Genomic DNA, 12,916 nt, shown 5'->3' with positions numbered 1-12,916 from the left:
AATGTGAGATCCTACGACACGTAGGTGTGTTGCATAAACAGAACCTATGTATTTCTAAAGAATTGTCAAACGTCTGTGAAAGGGTGTTGACAGCTCGGCTGGCATCTGCTTCTACACAAATGTTCTCTCCCAGTCTCTCTCCCAGTCTCTGGCTCTCTCTCAGTCTCTCTCCATTGCTCTCTTTCTCCCTCTCTCTCTCTCTGTCTGTCTCTCTCACTATTTCTCTCAAGTCTACAGAATTCTTTTCTCTGTCTCCCTCTTTGGTACGTGTCTCTCTCGTTTACTCCATTTTCCCAGGATGAGATCACTGGGAGATTTCAATCCAGCTGCTCCGAGGTGCCCCTCCTTCCCCGTTCCACCTCAGTCGGAACCCTGCTACCTCACACCATTTCTTCCAGTCTAAAGCGCCCTCTGGAGTCAGAAGATAAAGAGACAGCCCACTAGTTTAGCTTATGTCGCCACCTAGTGGACACATGTCCACACCGCAAGCACTGTTGACAGCTGATCCTGACCTATGACACACATGGATTGGTAATCTGGCATACCGGGTATTTGCCCAGTGGGGTGCACTTGGGGCCGATATGATATATATATATATCTAAATCTTTATATATGTTTTTCTTTTTATTAAACGTAAAATTGGCTGACGACCAGCCCATAAAGCAAGGACAGCGGCCCATTGGTTCATTTTCCATACTGACACTGAGCTGGCCCAATCACATCTCTTAACTCTTTTGGTGTACTGGTGGGTGGTGTTGGTGATTGTGGTGGGCCGGTCTGAGCCAAAATGCCAGGGCAATTGTTTTGTCCCAGTCCAGCCCTGCACACACACACACACACACACACACACAGCTTTTATAACAGGGGAAGGATGAACCCATAAAGGCCATTAGGTGTTGAGGGTTCTTCTGCTTTTTGCAAATTGACTCATGAGGAGCACCAACTCTTCTTCTTGTGTCGGACGAGACTGACATTTTCACTGATTCTTGAGTTGAGCAACATGACTAGGACACTTCCTTTTCCCTCAGCACAGAGGACAAACGTCTAACCCGACAATTCTCCAGGTGGAAATGTCAGCGACTTTCAGGGAAGTGAAAGTTCACTTAGTTGAAAAAGAAGTTGTGCCTGATCATTTCATTTTCCAAACAGCGAAGTCTTTCACAGTACCTGTAGGAATCTTCTATGATACAGTAGAACAAGCTCATATTTTCAATGCCTTTGTGCTCGGGGGAGCACCTGGAGAGGAACAATGCACAGGGACACGGTGACATCAGCCGTCGCTGTGATTCGTTTTCCCTGCGAGAGGGACGACACCGCACTTCCTTAAAGGGAGCTGAAGGGGGGGGTCGAGAGTGAAAGCAGGAGAAAGGGGGGACGAGACGAACGAGTATGGGGAAAGAGGAGAGCCGAGGTGGACTGCAGTTATGCAGAAGCACACTCCACTTCTAGAGAAGTGCAAACCAGGACTTAGTGGCACCGGTGTTGAAGCTGAGGAAGTGAAGACGGACTGCGGGTGAATCAAACCTTTGTTCGCACTAGAGTGTTGTAACAACACAGGCATGTGTCAGAGATTCTTAAGAATTGCCACGCACACAAACACCCAAGCACACAAATACAGTTACACGCACACAGACAAACACCCAAGCACACAAAAACACCTACCCGCACGCAAACGCAGATACCTCCAAAGTTCCCCTTGGGGAAAAAAAACGAGAGAAGACGACTGAACAAGCATCTTTACTTATGGGCATTCAAACTATCTGCGTAGTCTCCATCCCTCCCTCTGGATCTCCATCTCTCAGTCAGTGTGGCTTTGCCCAGCTTGGGAGGCCAAGGAGCCTACTGTCTCCTCGCTATGCGGTCTGTTCCGGAGGTGTGTGTGTGAGATGGGCGCGGTGGCCTGGATCTCAGCAGTGCGGGGGTTGTTGACCCTCTTGATCTGCCACCTGCCAAACCAAACCCCCCCCCCCACACGGCATTCACGTCAAACACAAAAAGGAAGCCGCGCCGGGTTTGCAGAACAGAATGCCCTCAGTCCTTACTTGCTCCTCTGGTTCTTGGCATCTTTCTGCATGTCGAGGCAGGCCATGGTGAACATCTTGAACTCCTTATAGTTCAGTTTCTGGAAGAGAGGTGGGCAGCGCACGCGCACGCACACACACACACACACACACAAGCAGGCAGACAGACAGACCAGACCGACAGCTTAACAGATGGTTGGCACAGCCTCGCAGAGTCAAATGCCAGTCAGCTAAGCAAAACAGTGCAGGGTGCCAAGTCCATGTTGACATTATACGTGAGGGTCAAAAATGGTGCACACCTCGTCTCCAGACACGTCAAAGTCATGGAAGATCCTGCTGAGGGCGGGTCCCTTGAGGTTGAAGAGGAAGCCGGAGGATTGGAACTCAGCAGGACTGATGCACCGGCTTCCATCCATGTCCAGAAATTCAAACACAGGCCGCGAGTAACGGAAGAGGAAGTTCTTCTCCACGTGGAACTGAACAGGACACACACACACTCTGCTTATAGTATGTTTACAGGGTTAGGGGTTCAAAAATATCAGAGTTGAATATGAGTAACACCAATGCACTTGGTTTGGATTTGTCTTTCAATCTTCTTTCTAAAGTGGTCTTTGAAACCACAAAGCAGGAAGTCGGTAGTGTCTTCAACGTCGGTAATGTCAGTGAAGTCTGTACAGTACGAAGGCCTCTTTGCGTCATCAAACAGATAGGGACACAAGATATGATGGACAGGTAGTGTTCTATTTTACCATCAACACTGGTAGCAGTCTGAGGCGTGGGACAGATTACCAGCATCCATGAATGGATGACTCATGCTCGGAAAGTAATACACTCACCTATGTGTACACACGCATAACTGACAAACCGAAACACAAAAGCAAGTGTTACCTCACTGGAGAGAAGAATGCAAACAAGCATGTAAAACTGCTCAAAGCCAATCTCCCCGCTGGCGTCCCAGTCCAGCATGTCGAAAGTGTGCATGATCTCCTTCTTCTTCAAGTCGGTCACATGGTGCATGAAGTGGCAAAACTGGATGTCTGGGGAGGGAGGAGAAGGGGGAGGAGGGGGGGGGGTTAACATGAGGAGACAGAACTGGATACCTGAGGGTACACTGAGATTTGATACCCATTTGTTTTTTTAATAATTGACGCACCGTTCAACGTGTTTTTGTTGTGGAAATCCAGCAGTTTAAAGTAGTCGACCAATATTTTGGCATTGCGGACAGAGAGCAGACAATAGACATTGTCGAAGTCTAAAAAACTCAGGATAGATCCTTTTTTTAGTTTCATGATGGCAGACGAATTCAGAGACTGTCTGCTGCCGCCCGACACAGCTCGAACAACAACGCTGACATCACAATGAAACTATGTAGAATCTGGGCTGCTGCGTCTGACAAAGATGCCCAACTTTACCGCATATATTCTTCCCTAAATGGTCTGTCCCTAAACGGTCTGTGATGAATTCAATCTAAGCACCTCTAATGAATTTTGGTGACTTAATTGATGCATTTTATGAGTTTGGCTTTAAATAGCCGAATGAAAAGTTAGAAAAAATAGTGAGAAATAGCGTTGCCTATTGTCGATTTGGCACAGTAGGTTTAGATTGGTCGCTAGGGCTTGTCAAGAGTAGCAGGAACAAAATAGTTAAATGTAGGGCATACCTTTTATAATGCCGGAGCCTTCTGCAGCTGGAAATTGGCTTCCGCGCTCGGCATCCCCAGAATATTAGGACAATCGGCTGCAACTGCGTCTCGTTTAGGGTCTTAGTATTAAAGTGTCTGTTTGTGTATTGTCCGTTGCGAAGTCTTGATCTTGTTTCTAGTTCAGTCCGAGCCTTTAAATCTGTGTACTGTTCTTGACCTTGGCTAGCCCTGTCTAACCTAACCGTGTACCGATCATTGCCTGTCTGACCATTCTAATTAAATCTGCGCTTGGACCCAACCCCGCCTGGTATTCCTTACCTTTACAGAAGGATAGCCTACTAGTTGCAAATGGCTAAACTTCAAACTTAGTTCACATTTGCGTGCAGATATTAAATTGTGTTTCTATTGTATGCTATGTTACTGTAATATTTGTGTTTTGTGGAGAAATGACCAGGCAGGAGCTCGGGGGCGCAGTTAGTTTTTCCTTGAGTCAGAAACCTCTGGAATATGGTGTTGGTTCATGCTTTTGCTTTGGGGTTCATACACATGTCACATACTACGTGTGACAATGATATAATTAAGGTTAGTGATCTGCTGCCAACAATTCAACAATGTTGTCCACTTAACTTCAGGAAGTTTAGAAAGCCTCATGTTGAAGCCTGAAGTTTCTCTTCACTGCCTGTACTTTTTTTTATGCGGGGGATTTCATTGGTTCTCAAACGTCGGGCACATATAAAACGTTAATTCCAAGGCACAGCATTTCAAAGTAGGTGTCTTGTGCTGTTGGATGTTACATTTGAAGGTAAGGTGAATGCATTTTAATACATTTACAATGCTGTGTGCTTGGTGTATGAGATTACTGTAAGAATGTGCGGAGATTACTGTAAGAATGTCCGAACATAACTCTTAACGTTGGCTATATGTAGTAGTTCAGCCTTTTTACTTTACAGTAACATGTTCCAGCTGAATTCGTGCTGAGTTAATGTCTATGAAATCTTCATGAAATAACTCCCTTCTGGCTCCCTCTCTGTCTCTGTCCATAACTCTTATTTCTCCCTCTGTCCACACAACCCTCTATTTATCTATTTCACTCATCCTCTCTCTTTTTCTTTATCTCTCAGATGGGGTTGTCTCTACTTGTTGTCATCATGGTCACTCTTCAACTGTCCGGAGGCCAGCTATCTCCGAGCTATTGGACTCTTCTACCCAATGGTAGAAGCTTATGCCTGATCTCTATCTAAATATTTGTTTTATGATATAAAGTAATACCATAGTGCTTAGAATGTGTGTATGTTTGTGTGAATCGATGTAAATCCATGTCTGTGCCTGTGTCTGTGTGCTTTTGTTTGGTGTGTGTGTGTGCATGTGCTTGTGTTTGCTTGTGTGTGTCTGCTTGTGTGTGTGTGTGTGTGTGTGTGTGTGTGTGTGTGTGTGTTTGTGTGCCAGTTGTTGTGGTGGAGGTGGATGGTGTCTCCAGGTTTCACCACACCCTGACCTGCCTGGGTGTCTCTGAGACGGGGGAGCGGCCGAGCGAGGTGGCGGAGGGGGAGATCGCCTGGAGGAGCAACGGAAAGGAGAAGGAGCAGAAAGGCAACAGTTACCGGGTGGCTCTGGAGGAGCATTTGGGAGGAGGAAACTACAGCTGCCACAGTAGAGGTGGAGCTCTGCTGAACCACACCACAGTGCTGCTGAGAACACCCAGATATCGTCCGGAGAACATCAATGAAGCACATCCAGGTACAGATCCAGAACTACTTTGTTACATGGTGACACGGTACAATCAATCAACATCGATCAATCCGTCCATCTATCTGTCCATAGATAGATCTATCTATCGGAATACAGTATCTACAGTATCTATCTGCCTTCCTGTAAATACAATAGCTATCTATTTGCCTTCCATAGTATGTGCCTACATTCCTAAAACAGCCTGCTGAACATGCATGACTTGAGGAATGTGCCTGTGTTTGCGCGTGTGTTCACATGACCAGACTATCTGACATGCACAACGCAGAACTACAGTGGCGAGTTCCGCTGTTCCTGGACTCAGAGAGAGGGGAAAGTCATCCTCGTTAGTGCTGCCCGGTAGGTTTAGTCAAACACACAATCAATAATAAATGTGACATCATAAAAAGCAATCACTCTGTCAGCAATCAAGTTCAGTTTGTGAGTTCATAGTTTATAACAATGTGAATGTCAAATGTACTTAGTGTAGAAAGAAAATTGTATTTAATTATTTTTTTCCCTATATTACACATGTATGCCCCAGTGGCAGTACAGATGGGGTTGACTGTACTGTGGATGAGAGAAATGAGCAGTGGACGTGCCGTTCAGGAAAAGTGGACATCACCTGTTCAGTGGACGGCAGTGGGAATGGTATTTCCTGTCTGGACAGGAAGCACTGCCCCTACAATGAGGAGTCTGAGCGCATGGTTCTCACAATCTACACCAGGAATCGAAATCACAACTTGAGGGAGTACACCCAGAGCTTCCTCATATCAGAGATAGGTGAGATATATGACAACAGTGACAATGAAGATGAAAAGAATGATCTCAACTTCATGTAAACGATGAGTAAAAAACTTTTCTGTTCCTCACCCTCCTCTCTTCTCCTGTCTTTCTCCTGTCTCTCTCTACCTGCCCCCTCCTCTCTTTTATCTCTTTTTTTTCCTCCCTCTCCCCTCACCCCTTCCCAGTGAGACCAGACAAAGTGTCCATTCGGAAGGTGAACCAGACCACGGTTGAGTGGAGCTACCCTGAGTCCTGGAACACCCCTTACTCCTTCTTCCCCCTCACCTTCCAGGTCCGGAACATCAGGAAGGGCTTGTGTAACGACCCTTCAAACAAGGTAGGAACACCAACCACTCTGTCAGTCATGGTCAGTGAAAGCAATTTGTATATGAGAACTTTATTTGCAATTCAGACCTTTATACAGTATGGTCACTGGATGTTTACATAGTATGTGTGACAGATTTAGGAAAATCTGAGTTAAAATCATGTTTTTGCTGACCTTATCATCCACTCCGCTAAAGTCAAACCTATTTCCATGTCAAGGTTATCAATAAATGCTCAAATCTAAAGCGTGAGTGTCTTGACTGAACTGAAATACTGTTAGAACTGTGCAATTCTGGTCTTTGATTTTCTGCTGCACTATGTGTGTCACTTTGGATAAAGTGTCAGGTAAAGGAGGAAATGTGTGTGGTGTGTGTATGTGTGTGTGTGGTCTGTTTGGGTTTGTGTGTGTGTGTGTGTGTGTTCCCAAAGCCTCACCCCACAGACGGAAACCAGTGGTCCATAAAGAGGAAGAAAGGCCTGGTTTGTGTCAGATCTCAGGATCCTTTGTGTAACTCAACCTGGAGTGAGTGGACCCACTACAAGTGAGAAAAACAGCTATCTTTCTTAAGTCACTAGCGCTTAAATGTTGCACCACTGTGTTAATGCTTAGCCTGGGTGCCAGACGAACTTATCCCCGCCCACAAAAATGTTTTGGTCGGGAAGTTGGGTCTGGGGTCGCTCGGTTGGGGAAAAACTATGTCCGAACAAGAGCTGTTCGGACCAATCAAATTGTCAGGGCGGGCTTTATACGATGATGGACAGATGATCAACAGTAACGTAATCAACCACGTCACCAAAGAGCGCTTGGGTTGAATTCGTTTTCAACAAACCTGGCTGCCGCTGGAGAGCTGAGATGTGTACATTCTGCCATCGAGTCTGTTTTAGAAAACATCGATAGCGCATTAATTTTGGAATAGAACAAAGAAACGCGATCAAGGCATTTGTCATAGAAAATATGTTTTTGCCGTCCTTCCTACGTGATTCTGTAAAAGTTAACATACTACGTTGCTCTGATTGGTTGTAGGTCTATCCAATTGAGCAAAGAGGCATTTTTTTCAGGGTTCGGTTGAAACACGCCCCATACTCACAGCCCAACGGAGCGGTATCAGACTCATATTCTGACTAAAATTATGAGTATGACAACGTCAGGCTACTTAATGCTATCAAGTTCTCTAGAAATGCTGGAATACAAATCCACACAAAACACAGATTAAAAACTTGTTGTGTTTGTTGTTTTTATTAAAAAACAAACTGTTTTTTTTCAGTTTCAAGCAAAGAAGACGTAGCACACGAACGTGAAGATCAGCATCCATGTAATAGTGAACACATCACCTATCCCAGAACCCAGGTCAACACTTATGGCCTAACCTATCACTGAACCCATGGGAATTGATTAAGCTCACCCTCACTATGCCCAAAGACTACTTGATAATTTATTCTGGCTGGACACTGTCTTTCATGCAGAATTACAATGAATGTCTAGATAAATGTGTTTCTCTAAAATAACAAAGCTCTATTAAATTATTTTTTATTTAAGTGTCTTTTTGTATTTTAAATCATGTTATATTCATATTTTATTTACATAAGATAAAGGAGTAATTTTGTGTTAAATGTTATACGATGTAGTGTAAAGACTTATTAAACTGCTTGCATGTAAAAAAATAATATTGATGTGTGTTTGGATTCCTCTAAATAGCAAATGGTGCAACTAGCCAATGTCAATAACCTCCCAACACTTGATCATTACGAAACCAGGTGTGTGTTGTTTGACACAGTGAAGTGCAGTTAGCCCACGTAAACCATGAGCGTGGTGAAGCTAAAGCACGCAGAAAGAAGAAGAAAATAGAGCACGCTTACAACCGTGTAACTATTACTCTGGTTGGCCAAATGCCTTCCATTGTCGTGTTGCTGTCAGACATACAGCAGGCAAGAAACACTTAAAAACACAAAATTCCACCTGCTGACTGATGGACTAACTACGACATCTCAATCAGCTCTGTGGCAGAATTTCACAAAGGAATTCCACGTCACATGTGTGGAAACTCCAACCCGTCAAAACGATTTGTGACCACATGGGGTCCAATAAACTGTAGGCCTGTGTCATTCCTGTCTGTGGTTAACCTGTCGTGTACCGCCGCTTCAGTTCCCTGTGAGGAAAAGCAGAAGTGGTGTGAGGATGTGACAGCATTCTGGTCGACCCGATGCTGCCAAGATTCACATCAAAACAACTGAAACCCTTTGGAACCAGGACATGGGTGAAACCATGTACTGCACCTGAGGATTGGTGGAAAACCCGGTGCATGCCCCCTAAACACACACACACAAACCTACACAGAAACATTCACATGCATACATCACACATACATAAACGTGCACACACACGTGTATACACACACAGCCATAAAAAAAAAAATATATATACACATAGGCTTTATCGGTCTCACACACACAGATATAATCCCACACAAACTGACAGACACAAACTTATCCACATGTAAAATGTTATCAATCCTAGAAATGGCCTTGACGTTTCTCCTATTTTCCTTATTCAGAGTTTCATGGCATTATACACTTTGGGAACATTGTGACCTCGGACCTACACTAAATTCACAGACATTTCCTAGTTGCATTTTACAAAGAACTAACTTATGGCTATGCAGGCATAAGAAAACTCTAGCAAACAGCATAATGACAGTTTATCAATGATACAAGCAACATAATTCAAAGGCAGGCATATTTTTTCTTCTGGACATGACCACGGGTCATGTTCTCACAAGCTAATGTAGCAGGGTATATATCAAACCTTTTTTATTATATTCAGAACATCCAAAACAGTGTAAGAGTCATACAGTAATCATTATTTGTAATCTTTATTTGTTGTTACTTGATCAGTGGTAAATGACAGACCTCTTCACTTTACTCAATATACTTCCCTCTAGTGGTTGGTGTGCTGAATGTGAACCTATATACCAGTTCATACATGTCATTATCCTCAAACAGCCTCACATATCACACCAACACAAACCACATTTTTTTTCACTAATTGATTGTAAATTGTGTATACTATACTGTAATGAACTTCATACAGTTACTAGAGGTTATGGGATGGTTCATTTGGTTGACATGGCAACCAGGACATGTTGTGAAGATGTTTTTTCGGATCCCTGATGAAAGATCTTCCTCAGAGGCCAAACCATGTTAGTCAAACCAACCTAATTCAACCTCTACAAAAAGATGTAGTTTAACATACACATAATAAAGGCACAAAGTACAGGAAATGCAGTATAACAAATACACAAATATAATTTGAAATATAAATTTGTGAATAAAACAATGACTTTGACCAAGAATGTTATCTCAATACGTATAGATACACAACAAAATGATATATTGAAGAAGTAATGAATGGACTTACCGTTTAATTCACTCTTGACTTTCTCATAAAAATTCTTCATAAAACTTCTAAATTTATTGAAATAGCTCAACTTTTTCTCTGGTTCATCTGGTTCCACAGATGAATCATCTGGTTCCACAGAAAAAATACATTTTCATCACTGTCCTCTTGCTGTGTTGCTTAAATACACCAACACCATGCAGATTTCACAAAAAGTGTGGAATTCCCAGACAAACCTTACCTTTTACGCAAGCAGGAAGAGATTTTGACCAAACACTGTCTATTTGACAGGTAAGACTGTTGGATCCATTCAACTTGTAGCCACGAAGACACTTAAATGTGACATAAGATCTGTATTTGAATGGTGGCATGCTTCTTTCTATGAGATAAGCATTCTCAACCACAGGGTCTGGACAAGTTACATCTGGAGGTGAAGACATGGACACGTTATAATAACACTACAGAATAGTAATTGTATCCTAAAACTTTAATATATATTTTGTTTCAGAATGTTATTATTCATCTGAACAGAGAATTCAGGCTAACACCTTCAACCATGGTGAGTATTACCTATACATGTGGGTGGGTTGGGGTAAAACTGTCCTGTTTTGTCACAGTGCAAAGTTCGGGATCCATTAAGGGTAAGGTCCCCGTGGCAACGATACCTGGCCACTGCTCCATAACTATAGGACTCCTTTTCATCTAAAATAACTCCGCTGTGTATTTGAGGGGGTGGACCACACTGAACCACTGAAAGACAAAATTGAAATAAACACTCAAAACCACCAACAGAAAGTTGAAGTTGGACTGTCAATATGACCAGCTCTGTTTCAATGACTGTTTATTAATCAGTCACTCACCTTCACACACCGCGACTCTGTTTGACCAGCCCGCTGACTTGCACACTCTCCTACCCATCCCCAGCAATCGATGACTGAAAAGACACGTGTGACAGAAATATATGCAGTGCACCACAGTCCTGTGTCCCAACAAAAACTCAGACAGCTTACATAGAAGAGAAAGGAAAGATTGGACGGCACTGACTCGTTGAATAGACCTTGAATGCACACTGTAAGAACAGGAACAAATGGCTTTTAGAGGTCACAATCCTGTTTTGGACTTTTGTAAAACATAATATCTAAACATACATTTAAATGTCTTCCTCGTTGCCTTGGGTTCATCTTGTAATTTCTGCCGTACAGATTCATCTGTCCATGAAGGACTTCTTCTCTGAAGCACCCAACATTTTAGAGGTTTTAAAGATAATGACCGATACTAACCCTTCGTGGCAGTGCGCTTGAGCTACGCTCCCAAAGTCCGTCCCTTCTCTGATATCATACCAACCATTCGCCACCTCTCCTGGTGCACCACAAGCCACCTCTGTGGACAAAAGAAATGGCTGAAGTTAGATCCTAATTTCCCAGCACGTAAACTAGGGTAGGGTGTAGCTTGGTGGTCAGAGCACTAGTTCAAATCCTCCATTGTACAATATGCTGCTTTGGATCGAATGTCTCTGAAATGAAAATGTAATGTCATACATGTATAAGATGATGGAATTCATATTCCGATAGTTACTTTTACATCCTTCTTGTATTGGAGTCCAGCTGTCTCCAAGGCAGACCACAGACAGGGGTCCTGCCCCTCTGTAACCTGTGTCACACGCAAACATTGCCTTCGACCCGTCGGGGAAAGATGTTTGGGACAAGTATTCCTCTTTCAGGTGCATGTTCTCACCTGTCGGTCTGGAGCACTGAGCTGGAGGGAGAGAAGAGGAGGAACATCAAATAGACTTGTTACCTTTATTGATCTGATCATGTTGGCAGTAAACAGAACAACAAGAACATTATATGATGGACATGGTGCTAGGTTGAGGAGTATTTGGTTGGGAAGACAATCTGTGCTGCTTGCAAGGCAAACAACATCAAAAACATTTGAATAATATCTCACCTTGAACAGCATCGGGAACAAAGGTGAGTAAAATCGCAACAGAAAATATACAGAGTCCCGGAATTCCATTGCTATTTGGCATTATAGTGTCTGTGGCTGGACTAGTGGTAGTGAACTGAAGCGACTGACATAAAGACAGACAATTGTGACATACTGGAGACCAGCAACTGGAGACTGGTTATCAACTTGAAAAACAAAACACACACACCCACACACTGATAACAGAGGTGAGTGCAGTTGGTCAAACAAACATGCCATTTATTTGATCTTGCCAAATCGAGTTTTGGAAACATTAGACGATCTATGGTATTGTTTCAAGTGATTTCTTCTATCCCTCTAATCATTTTAGATCATAAATTGATTCAAGGTGGAACTGACAGACACTTAGTTCTCTATCTGAGCCAAGACTCATTCTAACAAGTTGCGTATTTTGAGAAGTGAAGGTCTGTCCTATCCGGATACCACTAGATGGTAGTGTTGGACCATAGACTAATGTGATCAACACATGTTTTGCATCTCTGCATTTTATTTGATATCTCTGATCATCTGAAACAACATTTATTGTACTTATTAAAGCTAGCTAACCTATTATCTAAAGTTTTAAAATGATCATTGTATTGTCTTGTAAGCAATAGGCCAAACGGATTGTCTTCACCTCTTCTAGCACCTCAACTAAGTTTCATTGGGAATGTTTCAACTAGCACTTTCAATGCAGTTTGTTTACCACGTGGAAGTAGAACAAGTCATTGTAACATGGTATTGTAGGAAATTTAGGTCTGAAACCTATATACAGTGATGACCACCTTTGAATTAACCTTTTATTATCAGATAGACGGTTCTGTAGTTTGACTATGAATATAATGGTATGTCATGGCTAATATGGGTAAGGCTTTATCACCGGCTTAACTATGAGGAAATAGTTATACTTATGGAGAAATAGGCCTTCGATATGTTGCTTATGAGTAATATATTCCATATATGACTTTGTGGGAACATCTGCTACTTAAACGAACTGACTGATGTTTTAAGAAGACCACTCACAATATCCACCGGTGAATTCAGTGTTTAATAGAGGTA

The 12,916-nt window shown here is 42.9% G+C and overlaps 3 protein-coding genes across 3 annotated transcripts; 1 reads left to right on the top strand and 2 right to left on the bottom strand.

The window, feature by feature from the left end:
* Positions 1-440: 440 nt before the first annotated feature.
* Positions 441-3,310, bottom strand: LOC136954567 (EF-hand calcium-binding domain-containing protein 9-like). Its single transcript, XM_067248192.1, has 6 exons — positions 3,175-3,310; positions 2,910-3,058; positions 2,321-2,497; positions 2,043-2,122; positions 1,168-1,236; positions 441-462 (listed from the first exon to the last, which is right to left on the bottom strand). The coding sequence occupies exons 1-6, from the start codon at positions 3,308-3,310 to the stop codon at positions 441-443; spliced, it is 633 nt and encodes a 210-aa protein (XP_067104293.1).
* A 1,478-nt stretch (positions 3,311-4,788) lies between these two features.
* Positions 4,789-7,074, top strand: il12ba (interleukin 12Ba). Its single transcript, XM_067248191.1, is given in 6 exon segments — positions 4,789-4,875; positions 5,110-5,400; positions 5,655-5,748; positions 5,933-6,171; positions 6,360-6,511; positions 6,928-7,074. Coding segments are annotated over 6 exon segments (987 nt in total). The 5' UTR covers positions 4,789-4,811.
* Positions 7,075-9,383: 2,309 nt separating this feature from the next.
* LOC136954649 (C4b-binding protein alpha chain-like) lies at positions 9,384-11,930 on the bottom strand. The gene is made up of 8 exons (XM_067248286.1): positions 11,840-11,930; positions 11,468-11,647; positions 11,173-11,272; positions 10,753-10,826; positions 10,463-10,642; positions 10,134-10,316; positions 9,914-10,021; positions 9,384-9,722 (listed from the first exon to the last, which is right to left on the bottom strand). Exons 1-8 carry the CDS (start codon positions 11,919-11,921, stop codon positions 9,697-9,699), a joined length of 933 nt encoding a protein of 310 aa, XP_067104387.1. The 5' UTR covers positions 11,922-11,930; the 3' UTR covers positions 9,384-9,696.
* Between the last annotated feature and the right edge of the window lie 986 nt (positions 11,931-12,916).

This window comes from Osmerus mordax, chromosome 12 (assembly GCF_038355195.1).
Source record: "Osmerus mordax isolate fOsmMor3 chromosome 12, fOsmMor3.pri, whole genome shotgun sequence".
Classification (NCBI taxonomy): domain Eukaryota; kingdom Metazoa; phylum Chordata; class Actinopteri; order Osmeriformes; family Osmeridae; genus Osmerus; species Osmerus mordax.
Note: the sequence above shows the minus strand (reverse complement) of the source record. Positions and strands in the feature narration are given on the sequence as shown.